General features: G+C 39.2%; 1 protein-coding gene across 2 annotated transcripts; it reads right to left on the bottom strand.

Moving 5' to 3' along the window:
* Positions 1-1,113: 1,113 nt before the first annotated feature.
* LOC146485586 (protein amnionless-like) lies at positions 1,114-16,903 on the bottom strand. 2 transcript variants are annotated; one of them, XM_085103476.1, is made up of 15 exons: positions 16,819-16,903; positions 16,178-16,293; positions 15,325-15,378; positions 13,708-13,807; positions 12,840-12,985; positions 11,550-11,615; positions 10,849-10,983; positions 10,660-10,750; positions 9,562-9,641; positions 7,533-7,611; positions 6,335-6,385; positions 5,911-5,985; positions 4,907-5,009; positions 3,091-3,187; positions 1,114-1,701 (listed from the first exon to the last, which is right to left on the bottom strand). In XM_085103476.1, exons 1-15 carry the CDS (start codon positions 16,874-16,876, stop codon positions 1,651-1,653), a joined length of 1,302 nt encoding a protein of 433 aa, XP_084959602.1. In that variant the 5' UTR covers positions 16,877-16,903; the 3' UTR covers positions 1,114-1,650. The 2 variants fall into 2 exon arrangements, with proteins under 2 accessions (XP_084959602.1, XP_084959603.1); XM_085103477.1 differs by having other exon boundaries at positions 15,325-15,375.
* Between the last annotated feature and the right edge of the window lie 10,791 nt (positions 16,904-27,694).

Here is a 27,694-nt window from a genome sequence, read left to right as displayed (position 1 = left end):
AATGGCTATTTTCCTATCCTTATCGTTTTTGGTAGGGTTTCGCTTTTTTCTTACCGAATTTATACCAGCCAATATTTTTCTAATTAAAGTTAGTTTTAATCGAACTAGTTTGAATAATAATAATAATCTTTCAACCTTTTTCATTGGAAGGTGTTTGTTAGAGTAAACACTTTAATTTGTTTTATGACCCGGCACTTACATGTAATTTATTTTTAATTAGGCAACTGACACTTGACACTTGTAAAGCCTGGTTTACACGTACGACGCAAGCATAAGCATAAACGCAAGCATAAGCACAAGAAACCTACGTGTAAACCGGTGCGACGCAAGCATAAGCGCCTTGTGCTTGCGCTTGTGCTTATGCCTGCGTCGTCCCGGTTTACACGTACGACGCAACGACGCAAGCATAAGCACAAGCACAAGAGAATGGAACGATTTCCATTCTCTTGTGCTTGTGCTTGCGTTGTACGTGTAAACCGGGACGACGCAAGCATAAGCACAAGCGCAAGGAAATAAAACTGAAAAACAGTGACAAGTTGTCAGCGTACATTCTAGTTACTCATGCGTTGCCATTTGCAAAATGGCGCCAGCAAATTTTTATGCTTCTGCGCATGCGTATGTCACCTTATGCTTATGCTTATTGCATGTGTAAACATCCGTGCGCTTATGCTTGTGCTTATGCTTATGCTTGCGTCGTACGTGTAAACCAGGCTTAAACACGTACACTGTAATTTATGGAAATAGGCGTGGACTGGAAGTACTGCCTTTCTTCTTGGAAAGTTGATGTTTTAAAACCTTCAACTTACTATTTTACATACGTCTGATTGTTAATGTACAATTTTTATCGCTACAAATGTAATGAACTGAAATCCTTCCCTCACAAACATTTCCTTTTCATAACCTTATTATGGTAATATGTAATAATAATTATGGCAATAAAAATGGTGTATCTTTACATTGGTTTAAAGGCTTTTTGCTTCCAATATTTCTTCGGATAAATGCTATCACTACCTTACGTTTATTCAGAAACATATTTAAGACACTGAGTCCTCGTCAACCTTCTCACATAACTACCTAGGAGGTAGTGAAAGGCAAACCTGAGAAACCAAGAAAGCACTGCTACGAAGCTTTTATTGGAATTGTCAAATCCGCAGACTAAAACGTTATACGAGCTTCTTATAGAGCACAACAAACAGCACCACAACTAATTACTGTTCAGTAGCTTTCATTTGAATGGCCACACTACCAGTTTTATCTAGAGACTCAAACGACAGATCCACCGTAACAAACAGCACCATAGGAAAGTACTGCTCAGTAGCTTTCGTTTGAATGGTCACACTTTAGGATTTCATACACAGACTCAAAAGTTAGAATCACCTTGTACAGCATAGTAAACAGCACCACAGGAAAGTACTGCTCAGTAGCTTTCATTTGAATGATCACTCTTCAGGATTTCATTCCCAGTTTCAAAAGTTAGAATCACCTTGCACAGCATAATAAACAGCTCCACAGGAAAGCACTGCTCAGTAGCTTTCATTTAAATGGTCACTTTTGAGGATTTTTTATTCAGCGAAAATGACTGAGAAATGCTCTTAGGCAGCTTGACTAGAGACTGCAGTTGTCAAAGCATAAGTTCTCAAATAATATCTTCTATTCCTTTCCAGTTGCTGTGCACTCATACATTGGGTTATCCATCGACATCTTGAAAAGCAAACAAAGAGAATGACCAATCAGTAATTTATTTAATCGCATCGCATGAAAATCAATTATTACCTCCAATGTTTCTGAATTTGTTTTTAAGAAGTAGCCAAGTGCATAATTATGGCACCAAAACAGCCAACCGCTATCGATCGCATTCTTGTCGCAAAAATCTTAAGCAATTTACATCCTTTACCAAGGTCCCAAAATCTGGAACTCTCTCCCAATATCAATTACTTCTTCATTTAGTTTTTTAACCTTTAAGAAAAAAATGTTGCAGTTTTTATTTGTAAAATCATGAATTGACCAAGCCGCACTTACGCAGCACCATGTTTTCTATTAATTAATGACAGCCGAGGTGGCCTCTCTTATAAGCCTGGTGGTTTCTTGAGGTCTCCTCGCCATTACCTCGACTTATAATTTGAATGTTTTCTTCTTTTACTGAGGCAAATAGATGATGATGATGATGATGATGATGATGATGAAGCATGCAAACTGGATTTGAAAAGTCGCACTCATTCTCGTGCTCGTACTCAAATCTGAACGTCTCTAATGTCTTTGCAGAAACCGGCATTTCCCTGGTACGATACCAATTTGGGGAAAGTGTCTTACTCCTCAAAGAACTTATTGACAGGGTGGACATGCTACATGCTTCAGATCTGTTAAGTTAATAGGCGTCAGGGAACTAAATTTAATTATTACTTTCGTGAACTACAACATATTAAATAGCTGAAGGACCATCGCAGCTGCGAACAGTAAGCCTGACACGGCAACTGTAGCCTTTCATCCGTAGTTCATATATAAATTTTCACGTATTTCACGTCATCTACAACACATTATTACACAACTCTCAAAAAATTTCCTGTGTCCTTTAAGTTAAGGTTATAAAAGCACGACTTTCGACCAATTACAGTGCGCGCTCGCCAAAAGGTATCTAATATCTCCCAAAAGGTATCTAATATCTCATTCATCAGTAAGATGAACATATTTTTGGCCCGAACTAGTGGCCACCATTTCTGTGATATTGAGTGCAGTGTATTCAACTCCATTTCAGAGCTCGTTAGAATCCCTTGCAAAAGCTTTACCACTACTTCGATCATGCTTCCACCAGTTTTCCGCTCAAGGTAAAGGAAGGTATTCATATCCAATGGGAACAATACCATGTAAATATAAAACTTGATCTTTATAGTCACACATTGTCACGTATTCTTTGATTTTTCTGTTACAGTTTTTTCCCATCAGAATTTCTACGTACTGTGTTATTAATTCAACTTTGTACTTTACGATTTAAAACTGAACACGACAGAAGAGCTGTCGAAACACGTCTTTAAAATCAAAACTGTTGTCGTTTGTCTTAAACTTTTTACGATCATCATGCTGTGAGTCTCCTACCTCCTGATCACGCTTGCCTGTCCTTTGAGCGCTATCTATCTCCTCCAACTCCAGATCATCCTCCATCTCCACAAGGGGAAATGAAAGACTTCGCATCCTAAAAGAAGTAGAATTTGGACTGTTTTCACAACTACAGTAAAATCCTACGTATAAAAACCTACAATTTTCCAGGTCAGGCTGTTTAGGTTCTTATACATTTGATGCATAAGACGAAATAAGCCTGTTTTGGTTCTTTAAACAGGCTTATTTAAAAATAGCTTTATTTTTTTCAAAGAGTGTTGCAGGTGATGAAATTTTAAATACATATGTAGAACATAAACGTGGTGTAGAAGTTACTAGATTTCAGACATTTAAGATTCATGAAATACTGCTAAACATAGCTGTAAATATCACTTTTTGGAATATGAAGTTGTATTTCATGAATCTATTATGTCTGCGCTCTAAAAAAATCAGGTCCAATTACAAACATTCAGTCTTCTTTCTCAGTCTATAATTTCTACCAAATAAGAACATTTTTTTCCAAATTGTGTGGTTCCAGAAAATATCCATACCCCCACGACGGAGGGAATTTCACAAAGGACCCCCCCCCCCCCCCCACCTATTCGGAATTTCCTCAAATACAGAATACACCCCCACCCCCCTCTGGAAAAGTTTTCTTTCGAAAGAACGCCTCAAAACTCAGTTTGGTGAGGACATTTCAGAGATATTAAGAACTGCCTACACGGGGAGAAAATTTGAACCGGTGGAGTTTGCCAAGAAGTGAATACTCGTATTTAATACTCTTAATAATGTAATAGAGACTGTAGAGTATAGAAATCAAATCCAAATTTATCCACTTTGCCTTGAGAATGGTGTCACGATGACGCCGAAACGTCGGCTATTAACTTTAATTTTTGCTTGCTAATGTAATAATTGTTGTGGTTTATATTAACCTGTGGTCATTGATCCCAAACGTTACCGTTTATAGCTTCGCTTAAGATTGAAGGAACAAGCTCAACAACACAAAAACATGTTTTCAATAGCATGTCGTGTTTACGTTTTTGTGCAAATTTGTAGGAGATGAAAAGATTGTCGCTTTAGCTCTACTCAATCGATTTTTCTCATGGTAATCATTCCTTTTAGTTATTTTAGTCCATAGTTTCATTTTGAATCGGAATAGCCTTGACTAAACAAGCGTTCTAAATTCTAAATTTTAGTTGGAAAACTAGAAATAATGTTCAAGTGTGCTACAAAGTAGATATGGGAGCTTACCATTTACGCAAACCACCCAAATGAAAATTTTCGGTACAAATAAGAAATGATTTAGCTTGTCTTAATAGAAGATGGAATGTAAATCCCAAAAGGAGTAATAAAAATGCATCACTTTGACCAGAAGTCCATAATTTCAGAAGTACTCCAAATGGAATGATGCGTACCATTTGATTTTCCAACTGGAATTTCCGGTTTTTCGATGTAAATGCTAAGCACCCATGATTATCGCCTATTATCACTTTTCCGCGCGCCGCCATTTTTGATTTTAGTACGTCATACGGTTGCTGCTATTGTCAGAAGTTCTTTTGTGTGAAACAATTGAGCAACCGTATGACATCATGAAATTCAACATGGCGGCGTCCGGGAAATTTAAAAACTAAAATGGACGATAATCAAATCTTGTTTTGTCCGATACAGAAATATTATTCCCTGGTTTCCGACGAAATTTGAAATTTGATTGTATTTTCAACACTAACGTTAATTGATTTCAAGAGTGGAGGTTTCCTGTAAGGTCAAGATCTTGCTAAAAAAAAGTAACGTTAAAGAAAACGTTTTCTTAGCTCACTTTTGAGTGCGTCTGAAGATAAGGAACAGTGCGATAACAATAAATAGAAACAGAATGGTGAGTCCTACAGCCAAAGGAATTACCAAGGTGTTTTTTGGCTCCCCTGTATGGAAACAAAATATATTAAATTATTACTTTCTGTTTATACGTACATAAACCTTCTATAACAAATACAACTCAAGAGAGAAGGCTAACGTTAGTATCTCATCATACAGTTTTTGTCCTGGAAATTTAGGGGGAAGGTTGCCAACATATTTACAGTACATGATCTGTTATTTCTCGTGCATTAAGACAGTTGCCATAGCAAAAAGTTATTAAAATGATCCCTGATTTCGTTTCTTAATACCTACATTTTCTTTTGGTGAATTGTTTTAAAAAATGTCCTATCTTGTAATAACGTTGGTTTTGACTAACATTTTGAAGGGAACATATTATAGAGTCGTTTATATGGTATTTCCAAATATCATATGTAGTCGCTTGATATTTTTAACTATACATTGTCATCTTAAACAGTTTTTGTTTTACAGCTGTAATCACAGTCTGTATTTTAAACCTCTCATAAGCAACTACATCTCCAGTAAATAGCCGCACCTCATGCGATTTGTGCTGGTGTTTGCTAAGTAGTCTCACGTGCAGCCGTAAATTGCTGTCATACTGCGCTCCTTCCCCAAGCAAAAGATCAAGTATAGTATCAATATTATAATCAATTCATGTTGGTGAAAAATGAATTTTTCAGTCAGCGACACAGGCATACTCGGAAAAAGAAAATCCAAGTTCTCCCAGCAGGAGTCAAACCTGAGACCTTCCGATTACTAGTTCGGATGCTCTACCACTGAGCTACAGAAGACTCGTGAGAGCTAAGGCCATTAAACTACGTTAATGTGTCAAACACCCTGCATGCTGCTAGGAATGGAATATCGATGAGTGGCATATGTGAAAGAAGTGTGATGTTATGTTTTTGCCTGATAGATGAATTTTGGTGTCGATGGTGTGTATTATATAACCTGTTTGTTTTCTAACGTCTGCCTCTGTGCCTGACTCTTCAAGAACCTCAGCACCAGCAACTCTGAATGCCTTTTCTGAGGAAAAGAAAGAAAACCGAATAGTAAGAAGTAAGCTGTTGAGAAGATCAAAAAATGGACGACGAAGAATCCTTAGTACTCAGCAATTAATACACGGCCAGGCCAATTAATTTGAAGGGTTTAATTACGTGAAATAATTTTTCATTTCAAACTGATCTTTGGTCATGCGGAGCATGCAAACAAAAAAGAGTGCAACAGTGCAACGGGAAAAAAAAAAACAACAACAGGAATTAGGAATTAGGATTGTGCTGTCCTGTAGGCCTAGGTATTATTTTCACTAACAGTAGCTTTCATCTCTTTATGCGGCCATTTTTGATTTGAAAAAGAATGTTGTGTAAACTTCTACCTGAGACAATCATATCTTTCAAATGCTCAGCAGCTATCTGTGCCTTTTTGCCTAAGGAAAAACAAAAACGCAAAACATTTACTGAATTAAATTTTACCGTCAGTTTAGATTGTGCTTGAAATATTATTTACAGTGACTATTTACAGATTACTAAGCTGAGCTACTAATTGTGTAATTATTATAATGACGCTACTGTTAAAGCTCTCTTAATCTCCCCCCCCCCCCTCCCCCATTTTTATTCCCCCCTCTCTAATAAGTCCCCCGTTTAAAAGTTAGCCTCCATTGCAAACGCTCTTTTGGCTCGTCACGCAATCTTTCCTCCCAAACGTCTAAGATTGTGTGACGAGCCAAAAGAGCGTCTGCGAGGGAGGGTAGTTGGAAGTTGGTTTTTGTAATGACAGTACTGACCTACTTATCAAATAAAGGATGTATGTATGCATGATGCATGGCAGTATGTATGAAATCATTCAAAATCTGGACAGCAATTAGGTAATAACGCCCAAAAAGACAAAGATTACACAACAATGCGACGGACTTGCAATGTACCTCTTGGTAGCTGTTCATTGACTAACCAATTGGCTTGAAAAAATAACACTCACCCGGTGTGGAGCATTCATATTTATGATTTCTAATTTTCTTATGATACACTGAGGGTCCTACGTCATTATTACTTATTTTTCCGTGCGCGCCCTGTTCAGGCAAAGTCGAGATTGCATCCAGTATACGAACTGTAAAATGTAAAATGTAAATGTAATTTATTTACTCACGAAGTACCAAAGAGCTCTAGGAGCTCGTTCAAGGTGTCTGTGCGTTCCGGGTCGAATTGGAATTTGAAAATGTTGGTTTTTGTGGAGGGAGGAAAACCAGAGTACCCGGAGAAAAACCCTCGGAGCAGGGACGAGAACCAACAACAAACTCAACCCACAGATGACGCCGAGTCCGGGAATCGAACCCGGGCCACATTGGGGGGAGGCGAGTGCTCTCACCACTGCGCCATCCCTACTCCCCCAAATATGCTACAACTGTTACAAATATGTTACAAGTATGTTACAACTGTAAGTACTCTGATAATAAGGCGCGAGCTACAAGGATGCCTCCTCATCCCAACCCCTCCGGGGACAATTAAACCATTCTATGGGAATGTCCTATCTAGCAGCTCTCATTACGCAAAAATAACAACACTTTTTAAGTGAAATACCGGTTTGTTGATCTGTCAAGACTACTTGGACAAAACCACTCTCTGTTTTGGAGGTGGCGACACTGACTCCCTCATATTCCTAGAATAGAACAACAGATGGAGATAAGATTTACAGCAATTACTGGTCAACTAGACTACGAGCAGTCCGGGGGGATTACTCCCATAAATTTCGGATAGGTGTATGCCGCCCAGGTTCTTAAACCCCTGACCCTACTCAAGGATGGGACAAACGAAAATTGATACCCTATTTAAGGCCCAAACTCGAACAATGACACCCTATTCGAGGGAAAAACAAAAACTAAGAATTCAATGTCGTGAACGGCTTTATTTCGTTCCTGTGACATCGGAAGTTAAGCATCAAGCATGGAATCCTAGAGAAAGCCTAGCTTAATAATATGCCATCATAATCATGGAACATCTTTCGGAGAAGTTTGCTCACTGCTGTGACACTGTCATGCTACTGAGGAAAAAGCGGAATTGCTTCTACGCGCTAAGAGTTTTGCGGCGAGCGCCGCAGTCGCGAGAAAATTAAGCATTTCCTCCCCATTCTCCACTCAACGAACTTGAATTTTAGCTGATACACCTTGGGTACCCTATCTAAGGATCACACCGAAAACACAATGCCAACACGTGCAAAAATGATCTCCTATTCAAGGATGGAGACCCTCAAAAACCATACCCTACCGGGCGGCACAAACCTATCTAGCCCATATATGGGAGTAACCACCCCCCCCCCCCCCCCCGGACGAGCAGTCAGTCACTTATATAGTAAAGCGAGCAAACGACACGGGCGGCTGCGCGAATTGACACGGCTGCGAGAAGACGCGATGCACGGAGGAAAGCGTCTCCCTGCAGTAAGTAATTTAAAGACGGTGCTTAGTTTTGTCAGCTAACATACACAGCGTGATATAGAGATAGAAGGAACAACGCAAGATGGAAAACAGTGGAGCCGCCGTTATTTCCTGGCGCGCTACTTGCCTTCAAATTTCATTGGTAAAGACGGTGTTAGAGCGAGAAGTCAAATACGATTTTTTACCAGCCTGACAGAGGTCCTGACAGGCAAGAAAAACAAACGAGACATTTTTTACCCAACTAGAACCAGTGTTTTATTAAGAAATCTCAACAAACTAGATATTCACAGTGGAACCCCAATTTTACGATCGTTGATCTAACGATATTCCCGATTTAACGATCAACATTCTGTGTCCCGGCAAAAGTTACAATAAATTGTATGGAGCAGAATCCCGATTTAACAATATTCCCGGTATAACGATGGAAATCTAATGACCCAAGCATGAAGTTTTTTCCTGTTACAACCCCTACGATATAATTAAAATCACATACCGTAAAAGAGTGACAAACGCTCAGCAATTACACAAAGTTTTATTGAGATCCTTTCTCCCGAAGCTTTCCAGCCGGTTAACCGTCAAATGTATTCAGTTCCTATTCCAGCTTGCGGAGCGCGTTTTTAGTCGAGCGGCCCGATTAGGTACTCCTGGCACTGCCCCCCTTTAAACCACCAGTTAAATTCTCAAGCCACATGCCACACCCATGAATCCCTCACCCTGTTTGGTTACCTTGCCCCCATTTTAGACATTCTAAGGCACAGTTCAGACACCAAACTTCACATAAGACAGATTGAATTTGAACTTAGACCGACCCAAATTAATTAATCCTGGCTGAATTGATTCAGACGCCGAACCTAATTCAGCCAAAATTAATTCACTGAAGCATACTATGACTGAAGAAAATTGCGGATTTGGTTCAATTTATGCATTTGACTTCGGACTCATGTGTGGGCGTCTGAATCAAAGCTGGTCCACAGCCATTATTCCCGGCTGAGCCAGGCAGGAAAAACGGCTGAGTCGATCCGAATTAGATCGGCCATTCTGAATTGATTCAGACGCCGACTTCACATGAACTTAATTCATTGAATTTGATTTGGATCATGTGAAGAACAGGCGTCTGAGCCGGGCCTTAGGTCTCAAAAGGAGAAATAAGTTACTTTGTGATCTGGAATGCAACTTACTTTCTGAGAGACATTAAGTAGAAGACTCCTGTATTCATCCATTCTGAAATCTTGTCCAAGCCTCAATTTTAGCACGGTACCTAAGAAAACAGTAAGTTATCAGAACCATCAGAGCTTTCTTCATACTTCAGTACATAATTTTTTTGGTCACAGACTAAACTTAACCCTTTAAGCCCTAACATTGATCAGCATCAAATTTCTCCTTGTAATATCAATGCTTATTCAATCCCTGAGGTGATGAGAATTAAGGATATGATCACTCAAGGAGAATTTTCTTACATGTAACATTTTAATAACTTTTTCACAGTAATTTTATAAGAAAAGTATGGGGACAAGATAGGAGAATTTCTTCTTTTATACATGTATAAGTGGTGAGAGGGCATTGACAACGAGGGCCAAGAGAGCAAATGGCTTCTAATTTTTCTGCCAGGAATTCAAATAGCTTGTAGGTTTCTCAAACTTGTCAAAAGTCAGGCCAATATGTATTTAAAATTAAAGAAATACAATTTTTCAAAAATTCAACTCACCACTAGTATGCCCATAAATACAACAGAAACAGAATGAAATTTTTTTTTTGAGTGCTTAAAGTTCCTTAGGCTTGCTAGCCCGGTGAAGGAGATTTGGCTTGCCAAGGTCAAAGAAAAAACCTTTGACCTGGGTGGGATTTGATTTTGAACCATGACCTCTAGATTTGATCATCAACGCTCTTAAACCAACTGAGCTAGAGGTCAGCTGGGAGCTGGTTGTGGGAATTAAGGTCTTAAATTTGCGACAATCGGATGATATTAAAGTCCTACAAAGTGTGTGCGCTGCACAGCTCCTTAATGCAGCTTGATAGAAATTGAATGATTCTTTTCTTTTTTTTTTTAGTGCTAAAGTGAGAACTACTGTCAATAAATACAGGGTGCCTTTTTTTTGGGAGAATTTAAAATCGGATTTGTGATCTCAGATCATTCGGATCATGGTACATCAAAGGAACTGACGAATCCTTGCCTGGAGTGGATTTGTCGGTTCCTTTGATGCACCATGATCCGAATGATCTGAGATCACAAATCTGTTTTGGGATTCTCCCGAAAAACCGCACCCACAGTTACTCACCACACACGTCACAGCAACTCCCTTCAGGTTTAAAAGGCTCTGTGCAAGCAGGCTCCTTACACTTCACATGGCCACAGATTGTATCTGCAAACTGTTAGAGAAAATTGGAAATTTTGTTTATTTTCATGCAAAAGCTTGATAAGGAGACAGCTTCACAGTACATGTTGTAACAGAGGTATGTCTTATTACCTTCAGGTTTCCACATGTGCAGCCTGTCTGATCGCTGCACTTCACAGATGTGATATCTGCTGACCCAGTGAAGTTGAATTGTAAACTTCCTGATTCACTGGAATAGAAATCCTTGAAACTCTTTGAGCTTTGCCTCTATCAAAGAAAAACAGAATTATATACAATCAATATTCATAACAATTACAATTGCCATGTGAAAACAAAAAAAAAATCTAACTTGGGATGGAAGGATATGACTTAATGACAAGCAGTGTGTGGGTCTTGAATTCCAAATCGGATTAGTCAAAGATTAAAGTAGATTCACAATTCAAAAGGGTGTTTTACAATAACTGTCAAAATTCCTGCATGCTGATTGGCTCGTAGCTATTCTCTATAAGAGTACAGACAATAAAAATGACCTCAGATGTAACACATGCACTTTCTCAACAGAAAATAAAGCCAACTCTGCTTATAATTTTTTCATTATATTGTAGAATTCAAATTGACGACAGTTTTCTATGGTCTGTACTCTTGTAGACCATAAAATGAGACCATAAAATGTTCAGAACTTGGCAGTGAAACCACTCGCTGTTCCACTTGAGTTTTGAACATTTTATTGACGTCATTATATGGCCTATAAGAGTAAAGACCGCATAGAAAACTTATGTCGATTTGTTAATTTTCATTTAGCTTGAAACGCGCTTTCAGTCAGAGCACAATACCTGGCCAAAGAGCTCAACAGAAGCAACTTTGATAGGAATGCTGGATTTAACCAGAAAGGAACTGTCCTGTAAAGGAACAAATGAATAAAGTCCATGAATAAACACCTGTCACAACAGTGTATGTGTAACAGATTGTCCAAGCTCTAGAGATTAGATGGCAAATCAGGTTTAGTGTTGTTTTCTTAGACAAATTGTCTCTCTAAACCCAGCTGTTAAATGGGGATCAACCAGGTACTGAAGTGCAGTAAAGTTACACACAAGCCACAAATGGTTTACATAAACATAAGTTGTTCACAACAGTTTCTTTAAGTGTGAAATAACTGAGAGGCTTACTAATCTCCCTGGAATACTAGCCCATTGCAGGGCGAGACCAAAAATGTTAGAGGCCAGCTCCCATTATACAAGGAACAAAGAACTGTGAGAAAGAGCTGAACAGGAGAGAATCGACACCCAGATAAGAAGGCGCAAGTGGGGTTGTACGTCAGGCACACCCTTGGAAAACCAACAAGCAAATGTCACCAGGCATGCACTGACATGGAACCCACAGGGAAAGAGAAGTTGAAGTTGCCCCAGGAACAGCTGGAGGAGAATGGGTAGATCATAGACGATGAGGTGGGCAAGGCAGGCTACACCTGGAGGGAGCTTGAAACGCTAACCCAAAACAGATCGAGATGGCGGGCAGTTTCCATGGACCTATGCTCCACTGGGAGTAGTAGGGAATAAGCAATTAAGCACCCATTATACACCTGGCCCCAGTTGTTCAAAGAGTAGCTAAAAACAATATCCAGCAGACAAGGAGCTATCCTGTGATTATGTTTATTGGTTGGAGCACATTTTATCCACTGGATAATGTATATTATTTTGAACAACTGGGGCCTGGTTACAAAGAGACAAATTATGCGTTTATTGTAGACTCGTCTGATATTAATACCAAAATTAATAGTCAAAACAATTGACACCAGTCAAGATTGACATCAACCTTGTAAAATGATTCCCTTGCGACAAAAACATGAACAAACTGACATTTAGACTTCAAGACAAAAAAAACATTTGTAGATGCCGTGCTTAAAAAACTGACAGAATAAATATAAACAATTCACTTTAAATTTTTAAAAGATTTTAGATGTGTATTCAGTCTTAAATTTTTTTTACAAAATGCCATATCATTAATATATGATTGTTATTAGGATTGAATGACAACATTGGTAAGAACTGGATTGGAAAGGACTGAATAATAATATTCACAGGAAGGAACTGAAACTAAATCTACTGTAGAACTAAATTCCTTACCTGTGGAAAGATTACAGTGTCATGAACACAAGGTACATTGTCTGTGTGAAGGATAATGTCAGACGATGTCGCCAATGTGATATCCTGCCAGTTAGAAGGATCGTACCACTCTTGAACTGAAGCCACAAAACTTACATCTCCAGAATCTTACAGGAAAACAAAATTGTTTTAAAGTCTTAAGGACGATTTACACGCTACAACTTTTGCTATACCACTGTCGCATGTGATTTTCAGAGCGCGTGCTGCTCGCGCCATGCAAAAAATCGCACACAATTCTCATCATTCAACATTGCCCTTACCTACAATAATTATTGTCGTACTGGATTTTAAAACATGTTTTTTGTGACATACACGGCAGTCGTAAGCGAGTTGTAGGTTTGAGTTACACAAAACAATTTGTGTCATAGGCCTGCTGTAAGCAGCTTGTCACATGTGACAAAGTTGTACTGTGTAAATCATCCTTTAGACAGCTAGATATTAGAAATGAGGACAGCTACACTATCTGTACAATGTTTGAATCATGCATAATATTTGGTACAGACCAGTTGCAGATACTACATGTACATCATCTGTATGTTTAAGCATCTATATACATGTATTTAACAAAATGTCTTGGACTTGGAGTCAGGGAAAGTGTACATTCTATGCAGGGTATAAATGAAAGGAAAAATGGTGGTTATAGAAAAGTGGGTACGTACAGGGGTGTTATTAATTTTTACTGTCCATGCATTAGCATTAGTCTGATAACTCTTTGACAGAAGTCAGTTCTAAATGAATTATCTTGAGAATCTAAGAGAACAAAATTTGCTGTTAGCTTAAAAATAATAAACAATATTTGGGTTGATGCACACTATGGTCTCTCAGCCACCTTTGCAAGAATTTGATGTGTCACTGCCACTGTCCCCTCCTTCACTGAAATGCAATTCAGCTCCATCATAAAAGATTACTTCGCCATTCACTGGCAAACTCTGCAACAGATACACTTGAGTTAAATTCAAGTTCACATGATGAAAAACAAAACAGATGGTTTGACCAAAAACAACATTGCAAAGAACAGGCAAGGAACAGCTCTGACTTACAACTCCGACTAAGCTGGAGTTTAATACGGGAGATTGCCAACAACTGGCTGAATTGGAAGAACCTGAGTGTACTTGCTGTTACATTTTGTGTGAGGGAAGAAGCAAGGAGGGAGGGAGGGAAGGAGTCAGGGTGAGGGAGGACTGGATGTAGAGAAGGAATCAGGGAGGGAAGGTGGAAATGAGTGTGCAGTAGAGGGAGGGAAGAATGGGTAAGAGAGGAATGGAGGAAGGAAAGGAATGAGAGAAAAAGGGAAGGAGTGTAGGAGAAAGGACAGGAGGGAGGTAAGGTGGAAATGAGTGTGACAGGGAGACAGAGAAGGGATGGGCGAGGAAGGACTGGCTGTACGAGAGTAATGACTGAGGAAGGGAGGGAGAGGAGGAGTGTGGGAGAAAGGATGGGAGGGAGGAAAGGATTGAGTTGGGAAGGGAGAGAGAGAAGGAATTAGTGTGACAGGGAGGTGGGGAAGGGATGGGTGAGGGAGGACTAAGGGAGGACTGGAGGTAGGGAAGGAATGAGTGAGGAAGGGAAGGAAGGTGGAAATAAGTGTAGGATGGAGGAAGGGAAGGGGTGGGTGAGGGAGGAATGGAGGGAGGGAAGGAATGAGTGAGGGATGGAGGGAGGGTGGGAATAAGGAACAATAGAAGAAGGGAAGGGATGGATGAGAGAGGAATGGAGGGAGGAAGGGAAAGAGTCAAAGAGAATGAGAGGGCAGGAGTGTGGGAGAAAGAACTGGAGGGAGGAAACAAATGAGTGAAGAAGGAGGGAGGGAGTGAGTCGAATGGGAGAAAGGGAGGGTGGGAGGCAAGGAAGGAAGAAATGGGTATTAGGTCAGATAGGGAAGGAGGGAGGTTGGAAGGGGTGGAAGAGAGAGGAGAGAAAGGATGGATGGAGTGATTGGGTGGGTGAGAGAATCAGTTCAGGTACTCTTGATATCTAGCAAGGTTTTAGCCAGAAGATGGATGTTCCATTTTGAATTTCTAGCTGTAATGTGGTGGTTAGCGCATTGGACTTTCGATCAGATGGTCGGAAGATCTGAGGGCTGTTGGTTTGAGGCCAGGTTAATTCGTCTCTTCATTGCTGTGTTGTTTCCTTAGACAAGGAACTTTGTGTCACATCGTCTCTCTTCACCGTTGTGTATAAATGAGTACCAGCAACATACTGCTGGGGGCAACCCTGCATTGGACTAGCGTCCCATCCTTGGGGGAGTAGCAATACTCCTAGTTGCTTCATGCTACAGAAACCGGGTTAAGCTCTGGCTGTGCAGGCCACTTAGGCTCTAGTGCCACTTTACCTCCTTTATTACAATCACCTGCTCTAATACATGAAAATATGGTGTGGGGTTTTTTTTATTAACTACCCAATGAGTTTGATGAGTTTATTGATTCTTCTACAATTTGAAACTCACCAGAGAGTTAACAGTGTGACTTCTCCTAAGAGATACTACCAATGGCTTGTCCTGCTTAAGATAAAAAAAATTAATTAAAAATAAGTATATAAATGACTTTATTAAAGTATTGAAGTATTTAGCACTGTAGTGCTAATCGGCAACACTATAAATCAATGAAATAACTTAACATTTTTTTAAGAATCCCAACTGGTGGGAGGCAAACCAGTTGGCAATTTACAAAGCGTGGTCTTGGATTGAAAACAGGGCTACTGTGAAACAAATCCGGCAAGTGGTGAGAGCGGAACTTGAACCCAGGGCCTCCTGTTAAAGGGAAGTTATATGTGAAGGTAAACTGGAGTTTTCAGATGGGTGGACGTTCCAATGCAAAATACCTTCTGAGGGAAGGGTATGGCTATTTTCTGGCACAACATAATATCCTAAGGAGGTGACCATGCGTAAGTAATAATAATTAATATATGTGTAACATGTATATGCACTGCGGATGAAAGCTTAAAATGAAGAAGAAAAGGACCTCGCAGTTATATAAGCAACCAGACTGTTGACCAGCTCCCAGTTGGCTTGATGGCTCAGTCTGGTTGCATACATAACTGTGAGAACCTAATTTCTTCTATATTTTAATAATAATTAATCATTCCTAAATATTGAGAAAATTAGTCCACAGCCTTCTGATCTGCACAAGTTACAAGTTCATCTACATCCAGGATTGAACACAACGACAAATATCCAAAGTTTTGTAATTTTTGTAGTTTTTCTAGAATTTGGAGTTCTCAACGACCTGTTACTGTATGGACAAGAGCTAAGCTAACTTGATCTGTTGCAAGGCTTAACAGCTTGTGCCCTCAATACTTACCTGGTCCAGTTGCACGTTATCACCGTCACACGGCACTCGACCTTTATCCCAGTTGGTTGGATTACCATAATTAGTGTTTGGAAGCCATTTCTTGCTGACAGCTGAGCATTGGTGACCTGGTTAAGAAAATCAATAAATTTGCTGATTTGCGGAAGTCTGACTGTGGCATGAAACATTTCCAAAGGTACTCAGGTTCTTGTCTACCCAAAAACAGACGAGAATTTCCCTCCACTATATATAAATGCATGCTTCATTTGGTAAGGTCAGAAGCTCGTTTACTTTCCCCGTTTTAAAATCCGCGTTCTTTGTAATTTATCCTGGGATTTGATTAACAATGGCTCGTGGGATCATTTAAATGTAGTTGATCTATCAGCAAAATGTTTCGATTTTAGCTTGGTATCCCTCCAAACTACATGTTCAGCTCGTCTAATTCTGGTCCCGTAGAAGACAAGGAGCATTAAATCTGCCCCATTTCTTCTTTCGTTTGCACGTTTGTTAGTGGGGCAGGAACGCGTGACGAACCCCTAACGTCTGCGTGGGAGGCTACATCACCATCAGTTCATAAATAATTCAAAAGGCAGCACAAAGCAAGCTACGTTTGAATAACTCATTGTATGCTAAATTATATCTACAAATATTACCGAGTAAAAGGCAGACAAACAGCCAAGAAAGCCACAGTTTCTTCCCAATATCCTGCATATTGTTTTGTAACTTCTCCTCAAACGCGAGTGTGAACTGCATTGTGGGAGCATTTGTTGGAAGGGGAGGGCGTGGGGTAGGGGAAGGGGTGTTTATCGACGGAAAGTCTCCATAAGTTCGCTACAAGTGTTATTCAGTTAGCTTCATGTAACAAGTTTTTGACCTGTATAAAGGTTGAAATGCAACGCGTTTTCGTGAGAGAATCTCAGTTTTAATGAACCAATGTTTGAGAGGCAAACAGTCTGCGGGTTTGAGTGCTAAAAACTTTATAACAAACGTTTTCTCGACGATCTCAGTCTACCAGAGTCTGTTGACTTCGACCTATATTAAAATGAAGACCTTCAGACTTTAGAAGACAAATGTTTCACTGCCGTTATCATTTTTTACGTTTTCTCGGGCAAACTAAATCGCTGGTTTAAGGTACAAAATACTGACGGCAGACTGATCCCAACGGCGGAGGTGACGAGCTTGATAGAATAAACAACAAAGGCTAGAATATCTGAAATATATTTGTTAAAAAAAATTACCCGATATTTCGGTTTGCAATACAAACCTTCCTCGGGGGCTGAACGAAAAAGAAAAAGGCTGGTTTAAGGTAGCTATAGAGATAATTTTCCGGTGATCAGGTTACCTGTCTGTGCTTCACGCTTTCGTTGCTTGTTCATTTTGACGTTTCCTTTGCTGTCTGTCCGTTCGTTCAGTCATTAAATTTTTAAGTCGTTCATTCTTTTTGCGTGCTCGTTTAACTGTGGGAGGGGCTAATTTTTGCGAGTAGTGGGTCGCGAGAAAGTAGCGCGGGTCGCAGAAAAATACGAATTCAGTTGCCAGCGATCGAGAGCCAACTGTAGACTGTTTTCCATATTTGTTATTTTCCGTTAGAAAAATATCATGAACTGTCATACCTCTGAGTAGTAAACAAAAAGCATGAACATCATCAGGCTATAAGGTTAGTGAAACACCGTAAGCCAATAGAAAATGACGAAATCAAGTGATAATGATGATGATGATGATGATGATGATGATGATGATGATGATGATGATGATGATGATGATGATGATGATGATGATGATGATAACTCAGCTATAGACAAACTCTTTGGCTTTAGTTTTTGGTGGGTTAGAGTTAAAACTTTCCATGCAGTGTTCTTATTACTTGACAAAGAAAGCTGTAACTTTTCTTGAGGAACAATTTATATCGAGGGAACCCAAAGAGAATATCTAAAAAGAATATTTCAAATGCCATTTTTTGTTTTCCATGACAGCTTGCAGGCCTTTAAAAGTCTAGACTTATCGGGCCAGAAAGTTACCGGGACTTTCTAGAAACGGGCTCCAGGTGACTATCGCTGTTGCAAACCAGGCTGGTTCCTGCGCAGTACGCCAATACAGTTTCATCTATTCGGCTTCTTTAGATGGTTTCTTAACTCATGGAAAATGTTAGTGGAAAGATCCCTATCATTCCAATTCGCAAGCTGTTGTTAGCTTTCTGAAAATTCGAGCTGGCCTTATTTCGCTTTCTCAACGACATTTTTCGTCAAGTTTGAAAACCAAAGGAATTAATTTTCTCATGTCACTAAATTTTTAATGCGATAAAAAACTAAAGCCGGAAGACGTGAGAACTTCTTCACAAATCAATCCAAAGTTTCTGAGGCGATGTAGATCACCCAAACAGATATTCAGTGAAATTGAAATGGCTGGTGTCCCTGTTTACTTAGTAGAAGTAGAAAGGGTTACTGAAGACGTTTATCTGGTTTTAAGCATGGTTATTTTTAACTTACTGGCTTGCCTTGACACTCGTCAAAAGAGAAACATTTCGTTACCCTTTCAATACCGTGGAGCCCAGACAAAAAAGCCAATTATGTGCCTAGGGGCCTCCAAGGAGCTGGCCCCCACATTTTCGTGTCACATGATCCTACGCTGTTTTTGAAGCTCTCAGCCTTTAGAGACAAAACGTCTATACAAACCACAGGCAGGCCAAGCTCACATTAGGAGAGAGCTTTTAATCCACCATACTGAAAAAGATGGCGACTTGTAGATTTACCCATAATTCTTAGCGTACGAAAACCTTAAAAGCGCTCATAAAAATGCACAGAGAAGTTCTAAAAACTTCAAACCTAGCATACACAATGTTGTTAGGGTAGGTACGAAATTTGCAAAAAATATGGCTTTCTATGTGCCTATTGGGTGAGTTAGGTTCGCAAGGCATTGTGGTAAATGTACAGCCGCCATCTTTTTTTCCGTAGAATGAGCTTGGGCTGCCTGTGATCCTTTGTCAATGTTTAATGTATGCGTCAGAAAACTATTAGTTTCCGCCCCATTATCATTCTAAATCTTCCACTTAGAAAGAAGTGTTTTGAAAAGAATGAGACCAAATCAAAAGGCAGACATAATTTTCGAAGATTCTACTTGATTCCACGAAGCTGCTAAGCAGCGCTTTTAACTTACTTTGGTGTTATTTATTTATTCTGTTCCAAGTGGTTTCAGCTCTTGACTCTACAGATGAAATCATTCAGGCGAACTGCCGTTAAGTTATAATTTAATATCATTAGTTACGCCGTTTAAAAGACGCATCTAACTTTCTTAGTCCATGAAGAAATTCTCAAAAGTTACCGTGGGCCACCATGCAATCAAATGAAACCTCAGTTACTGCAGTTCAGCCTACTTTGTTTTGCGGTATTCTGAACGTGTTTATAATGATGACTAATCTAGCAAAAAATTGGCTATTCAAACAAAAATGATTGAGCCAACTTTTCTGTGGTGTCATTTGACTTTCAACTTGCAAGAAGAAAATTTGGGATCTTTTCTAAATTTGAATTTAAACATTGTTTAGGTAGAAATGTTCTTTGTCAACGTGAAACGTTCCCTGTCAATAAAATGCGGGCGTCACATGATTTACAAACGTTGCCAATTAACGTTCGTTAAAATAGCAGCCAATGGGAGACTGATGTTATTCCAATAAAAGGCTAAAGTGTTGACAATAAGCACTTTGCCTCCCTCGTCGCCTAAAACGTATTTCAGTAAACAGGGAACCACTTCTTAGACACGTATTTCTTGGTTACGGACGTCTCGTTGTGTCGTTTAAAGGAAAACACCAGCTAAAGATGTCTACAGTTATACCTTCCGGCAAAAGCAGTAAGGATTTGCAATCCCAACGCACTTTTGTGGAACAACTACGTCGAGAACTGAAGGTACAGCGAATGAAGCTCTCACAATGCGCCAATGAGTTAATACAGTATTGTGAACAACAAGGGAATGCGGATCCACTCGTAAGTCCAAAGGCTGGCGCCCATGACAACCCGTTTCGAAATTCTGGCAGCAAGTGCATACTGCTTTGAAAACTGTTATACAAGGGAGCTATTTTGTCTCTCATTTTACAAGTTCCTCGATTGCATGCCTCAGAACTATATTCATTCGTGTAGAACAGGAACATTTCTTTCTCAGCTATGGAAGTTTGCCATGTTTGATGTCTTGACCGGCGGAGATGGATGCCAATATGTCAGATATGTACAATGTTAATGTAGAATTTGTGTTCCACGCTTAATTAACAGGCTTCGAAAACCGATGCCAAGCAATTAATTAGCTGCCTAGTTCAGTTTTAGTAACTTTTTTTGTCTGTGCATGGATAAATACTTCAAGAATGAACATTCAAATGAAAGCTACAGAGCACTACTATGCCGATTTTTTGCTGTTTCATTCTGAACTTTTTCAAGCTTCTCTTGTTCCCTTGGTTTTGATAGAGTTAAAGAGATGGAACGACCTAAACGGGCAGGCATTTAGAAACGCCTCAATGAACGCATATCAACTATGCTAGGGGTACAAGTATTCCATCTTTTTCAACTGAACTTCAGTGCAAGTTCGACATCGACAATAAGAGAATAAGCAAAGCCTTCAACATCCGGCTGAACGTTTCAACTTGGCAACGACATCCACCAAGTCTTTATTACAATTGAAAGTCTAACTTCAAGCTCTAAAATAATTTGCTTTATTCTCAGCTTAAGGCTAGCTTAGTTTCCAAAGTATGTAGTGTATGCACAATGGCCTGATCGCGAGACAAACGGTAAGGTCTTTGTTTGCAGACTGCTTTAGTAAATACACACAAAAGGTCTATTAGTCTCCCTTTGTGGTTCATAAGTACCGTGTAAAGACATGCAAATCTGATTTGGACATTTCTGTTTTCAAGAATCTAATTAAAGACGTAAAAATATGATGTTGTTCTATTACAATTTTTGTCGCCTGTTACTCTCTTTGTTTTGTAATAAGAACGTCTTAAAACGTCTAAGAACAGCTTCTTCCTTATATTGTTATTTTTGTGGCAATTTGAGCCTGAAAAAGTTCTTAAGATGTTCTTAATTAAGTTATCTGTTATAGCATTTCAATAAATCTATGTGGACGTGACCAAGACACCTATCAAAGAGCAATATGTGCCGTAATGTAGGTTAATTGGACTGCATAGACTAAAGTTTTACACGTATACTATTTTATCCGCATTTATACTGTTAATTATTAAAACATTTGGTCGAAATAAAAAATGTTCTTTACTGACTCTCAGCCTGGGTAATGTTCTTAGTATGTTCTTAAATTTTAGTTAATCTCAGCCTCAATTGTCACGCAGAGCTCGAGAGGAAAAAAAATACCTTTACAGGTTTGAAAATCTTCTTAAGGACGGTGCCTACTATTGTTACTGCGCATACGTTCTGCGCATCTCGAGATACTCGGGTTTCCTATGGGTGGTGCCTACTAATACAGGGATAATTTTGCGCGGTTTAAATCTATAGGGAGAAAGCAGAACTTAGCAAGTGCTTTTGGTATCTCAAAGGAAAATTACGGGGAACCATGCATCTTTCAGAGATAATTAAACTTCAATTTAGGAAAAAATCCCATACGTTGCTTTATATTTTGGCGCTTTTTAGAGATATTATTGCTTAATTATCTCTGAAAAATGCGTCTTGACCCCCAATTTTCTTTTTGGATTCCAAGAGGCCTTGCTAAGATCTGTTTTTCCCGCATAGTCATAAGCCGCACAAAAATACTTCGGTATTAGTAGGCACCGTCCTTAAAACGAAAACCAAAAGTCACGGTATTTCTTGCAGTATTATGTTGTGGCTGGCATGAAGGGCACAACCTGTCCCACAATTCCAAAGAGCACAACCTGGTACCCATACCTCTTCCCTTAAACGAGGCGCTTGCGTTACAGACTAACAAAGCTCTCCCAAGTAAGACCTTTCCTAAGTATTGTTCCTTAACAATAGAACAATGAGCTATTGTCAAGGAAAATACCTTAGGATACATCTTAGCCGTAGCAGGGCTTTGTAAAACTCGCCTCTGACTCAATATCCAGAAGGGACGGTACCTCTTATTACAGAACTATGTTTGCACAGTTTATGACCATGCGGGAAAAACAGACCTTAGTATGGGCAATTGGAATCCCAGAAGAAAATTGGGGGTAACCGCGCATTTTTTTTTAGAGATAGTTAAGCAACAATTATTCTAAAAAGCAGTAAAATACAAAGTAATTTTTAGCGCTTTTTTTTTTCAAATTGAAGCTATATTATCTCTGAAAAATGCATGGTTAAACCCAATTTTCTTTTTGGATACCAAGAACACTTGCTAAGTTCTGCTCTCTCCGAATAGTCTTAAGCCGCGTAAAAATATCCCTGTATTAATAGGCACCACTCAAAGGAACCCCGAGTAGCTCAAGATGCGCAGAACGTATGCGCAGTAACAAAAGTAAGCACCGTCCTTAACAATGAACGGAGAAAGGAAAGTTCCTTGGAGATGCGTGACACTTGAAAATATTTTCGGATAGGATTGATATAAAATTAACAATCAAAAAGTGTCAAAAATAGTTTTGAAAGACCTCTCGTCATCTGTCTTAATAAGACTCTGACCATGGCTGGTTTCTTAGCAACCAAGGTCGAAAATTCTCGAGAATCAATTCCAACCTCGCTTCCAGGCTCCATCATCAGCGAACTCCAAAATACCCGGATTATATCCTTTCGTTGCTTTGCCTAGGAGTGATCAACAAAGAAAATTCTATGGGTATTAAAAGTAATTCCCATTGACATCAGTAAGAAGGAAGCGACCAATCAGGATTGGCGCACGTGTCAAATGCCTTATATGGCATATATTTGACCAATCAAGAACATTCTGTGGGCTATTAAGACACGTGTTACTGACGTCAGAGGCGTGTGCAGAAGGTAATTAGAGGAGCACCATATAATAATCGCGGTTAACCAATTTATTTGTTTGCAGCATTTTTCAAAGAAAAACTGAGTTAGCAAGCAGAGTAGTAAAAAATGATGAAATTTTCGTAGCGCTTTCCTTGACAATTTTTTTGCTTTGTTGTTCCTCGTCCAGGAAAGCTATGGAATTACAGGATTTTTGTTCTCACTGTCGAGGTTAAACGCGAGACTCAAGGACTCGTTCCTGCCATGGTACAAAAGAGAATCTCTGGCACCGATCCTCATGGGTAACGAGTCGCATATCCACAAGAGAAATGTTTTGAGGTAGGATAAAATGATTTGATGTATTTGTTTTTAAATTATAATGGAAGTAAGAAGCTTACGTCTTTGCTGTAAATACAAACGGCGAAGAGAGACGAAAAAAGAAAAATTCCCTCTGTTATTTTTTTCTTTCATATATGGCGGCATTTCCGATTCCAACACAGTTCATGGAGATAAATCAAGAAGTATACTTGTTATGGAGCCAGGCTCATTTTGAAAAATCACCATAACTATAGCCTCTATTACATCACCTCTTCATATAACAGACATTCTACTCTGACTCTCAATGTCTTCCGAACTTAGGTTTAACTCCTGCGGTTGGCCACCCGTTACTCGAATTGGAGTCCCGCTAACTTACCGGACCCGAAATCTAAATCATGTGCATATATTGCTAAAGAGCTGTTCATCTTTTTTTTTTTTAACTTTGTAATGGGAATTTTCAGTAAAATCTCTATAATCTTAGTGGACATGTTGATACAAAATAACCTTTAATTTAATCAATTGAAAAATAGATCTGATGAATATTGCATGATCGGGCCCGGTAAGCTATCGAGACAGGCCATATGTTGTAGAGCTCAATTATAGTTTAACTGTTGACCAGGCATTTTAAGGACATTTTTAAGTATCGAGGGATCTATGAAACGCTTAAAACACACAAGAATGAATTTTAAAAGCAATTTAATTTCATGCAACGCACAGCTCATGTGAACAATAATCGTGACCTTTTTACACCTCATATAAATATTTGTGACATTTAACTTCATTGCTTGCTTGCTTGCTTGCTTGCTTGCTTGCTTCCTTGCTTGCCTGTGTGCTTGGTTGCTTGCTTGCTTGCTTGCTTGCTTGCTTGCTTGGTTGGTGGGTTGCTTATATGAATTTTTCCCTTGCTTGCTTTATTTGCTTCTTGAACAAGTTAATCATTCCAGAATTCGCTCATGTCCTGCGCAGCATTTTCCGCATTTGCAATTTCCCTAAAAAAAGAAGAAAACAAAATTTAAAATTATTGCGGGACCTCAGTTTGCAAAATAGGCGGTTATTTGAGATTGTGGCGTAAACCGGGTTTTACCAGGCTATTACCCAGTCCATCCTACTTCTCGGTCGCACTTACGAGGGTAAAGTCGGTAGTAACGGGTCATCCCTCCCATTGGTTGGATTGGCAATGACGTCAGTCGACGCCTTGGCCAATCACTGCATTTAGTCTATTGAGAGAGACGGGTCCAATATTGGTGCCGTCTCTGACAGGCATTGCTCTCCTATATTTGTTACCAAAACGAGTTTTGTTTTCGATTTTCACGTCTGTAACTTGATCATATTAATGACAAAAACTGTTGTTTATAGAGCGGTTTTCAAATGAGTGTCGAAAAGAATTTCGCGTTTGCTTTAAATTTGGTTAACAACGAGCTATGATTGGTTCGAAAAACTTCCTTCCTGCACATTGCAACGGCTACAACAATTTGCTTCGATTCTGATTGGTTCAATGCGCTTTTTGCGTCTGATGACATTAGCCAGAGTAACTACTTCCGTTTTGGTTTTGCGACACTCAATTGAAAACCGCTCTACATATTTTTAAAATGAATCGTTCAGGTCAAATTGCTCAAAAATGCAGCATAATACTAAATTAAAGGTGTAGCTGGTACAATATAATTGGTTTCCCCTAAAGGTTTAGAACGCACTTTTACCGAAAAGAATCGAAGTAAGTGTAAAACGCTGTTTTGCAATTATTCATGACAGCAACTTTTTGAAAATCAGTTGTTCTCTTATGCTACGCCCTCCTCCCTCTAGCCTCCCACGCAGTCGTTTTTAGGGGACTCGTGGGGGAGTATGTAAAAAGAGTCCCCTAAAAACGACTGCTTGGGAGGCTACCCTCCCTCCCCCAGAAAGATAAATTTTACTATGATTTTAGAACATCACCATCGTGGAGCAGAACTGGTGTGTCAGAGGTCATTTTGCTACCCTATTACATAATGTTGTAAGGAAGGAATGTGGGAGAAGTATTGGATTCACTTGATGAGTGATTTGATTGCTGTAGAACCTAAAAGATCTTCAGGAGGGAATTGCAGGGTAGAAACATTTACATGCAGAACGCCTCTTCACTTTTAATACCTAAGTTAAAATTTACAGCGAGGATCAATGGTCCACTTGTCTTGTTCGTTTCGATTCTCTTTAAGAAAAAAAAATACTAGGTTTTGAGTATATGTTGTGTCAACTAAAATGATTTGCCTGAATATACATAGACTGAAATATTTTTTACACGAAAGAATTCATAGGAAACTGACTATAGAGCGCTCTGATCTACAAATACCAAGAGTTCATGAGATCATTTTCTTGCTAATATCACTTTTAAATATTAGTATTCTGTGTTAAATTTTTCTTTAGCTTGCTCTTATTTGGTACTTGTTTGTCCTATACCGGCATCACATTTCTTTTATTTGATGGATTTTTGGTTGGAACAACGGACATTACTGTGAAGTCGCAAACACGAAGCTTTAGCTAGCTATAGTTTAGCAGGGCACTTTTAAAATCTAGGAGTATTCAAATGGTTGTCTGTTTAAACCATCACAGTTTGTTGCCAGAAAGCTTTAGTGGACGTTATCTTATTCCCCGAATTTATGAGCTGATGTAAAAGGTTGCCTGCCTGAAAACTCTAGCTGGGCCTTATTTGTAAACTAACGACAATTTATATTACCCTTGCATTATTTTTCCGAGCTTTGGAGTTTTCAAGGCGACATTCAACGAACGAAGTCAATTTTTTTATTCGAACGGACTCCCAATGTCTGACAAGAACAAGGATCTTCCTAGGAAGGAAGGATTTTCCTAGCCTTCGCTGACGAAAGTTACTCCCAAAGTAAAGTTAATGTCTATTGGAGAAATTTTCTCTTAATTCATGGCAATAAAAAGTGACGCGCGACTATGTTGTCTGTCTGTGCTGAAATCGCAACTGTGTCGGTTCGTAAAACAACAAATAAAAAATTCACCGAAAATAAAATTTCGCAAGAACGTTCATTTCCTCTTTCTTTTTACTACAAGGGTGCAATTTCCATACCACTACAATAGCCTTGAACAAAAAACAATCTTGAAATATTTCAGTCTTACCTCAGAAAATTTCGCTCTTCGATTTGCGACTCGGTGACCACAAAGATCGGCACTAGGGACTTTCTTTGTCCACTCCGACATCTCCTTCGTCTGCTGCATTTGGGGATCAAAATTCCTGTTATTCCATAGCTTTCTTCAATGAGAAACGACAAAACAAGAAATGACAAGGAAAGAGCCACGAAAATTGGACCTTTTTTCATTGTTTTACTTGAGCAACTTAGCTGTGTTCAGTAAAGGGACACTTTCAAGTTCGAGTTCTCGGCACGAATGCGTCCTTTTAACTGAACGTTGAACAGATAAATTGAATGATGGAATTCGCACGCGGTTTTCGTTAACTGTTGTTTGCGCATGCCTCCGACGTCAATTGCACGTGCAAACAAAATGTCCCGATTTTCCACATTTATGCCATATATGACAGAAGTCACGTGGGACGATGCTAATTGGTCGTTTGCTGTTTCAATATGCTTCATCATTTCAAAACAATATTCTTTTGAGCCCCCGGGATGACGTCATTAAGATATCCATTTGAATCTCCAAGAAAGCCCCTGATTGGTCAAATTTATATACTTATTGTGCTGCTCACGTGGGAAGGCCATGATTGGTTGCTTCACGTCTCGCATGTTATGTCATTGAGGTTGTTTTGCTATTCGCCTTGACCTCAACGACAACTGCGATTGGAAACCACAGAATGCTTCTGATTGGTCTATATATGCCCAGGCGGCATCAGGCACGCGAAAGAGTCCTGATTGGTCGCTTATAAGGCGTAATTTACACCGTAAATTAAAGTTGTTTATTTAAACAGATAATCCTTTTATTGTCGTCTTTGACTTGCCTTGACCTTCAAGGTAAAATGCAATGACGAAAGAAAAAGGCTTTACTTTTATTGCATTTTTCTTCCAGGTTTATTTCATTTTATAGCCGGAAAAATAAAATGTGAGTTACACTGGAACGAAAGAAATTCTAGGTAGAATGTTTGTTGTGTTCTAGTTAATCCTTAATTGACATCAGCTTAAAATTATTGCTTATACTTGCAGGTCAGGATTACATCCGGACGTCTACAGTGTGTGCTCAGGAAATAAACTTAATTTTCGTCAAAGTCCTTTGGGATGCTAGATTGGAGTATTACAGTGAAAGAGCGGTTTTTATTCGAGTGTCGTAAAATCAAAACCAAATTAATTACTCTGGCCAATCATGAAAGATGTACAGAACGCGATAAACCAATCAG

The sequence above is a fragment of the Pavona decussata genome, unplaced genomic scaffold (assembly GCF_977016875.1).
Source record: "Pavona decussata unplaced genomic scaffold, jaPavDecu1.1 SCAFFOLD_26, whole genome shotgun sequence".
NCBI classification, from domain to species: Eukaryota; Metazoa; Cnidaria; class Anthozoa; order Scleractinia; family Agariciidae; genus Pavona; species Pavona decussata.
The sequence above is the reverse complement of the archived record's forward strand: the minus strand, read 5'-3'. Positions and strand labels throughout refer to the sequence as shown.

Excerpts from the sequence above, each read along its gene's own strand:
- LOC146485586 (XM_085103476.1), bottom strand. The coding sequence starts at position 16,876 with ATGCAGGATATTGGGAAGAAACTGTGGCTTTCTTGGCTGTTTGTCTGC. Across the intron at positions 5,010-5,910 it reads AGACGTTAGAAAACAAACAG|GGGAGCCAAAAAACACCTTG; the intron begins GTTATATAATAC and ends GTTTCCATACAG. Across the intron at positions 1,702-3,090 it reads CAGGCAAGCGTGATCAGGAG|ATGTCGATGGATAACCCAAT; the intron begins GTAGGAGACTCA and ends TTGCTTTTCAAG.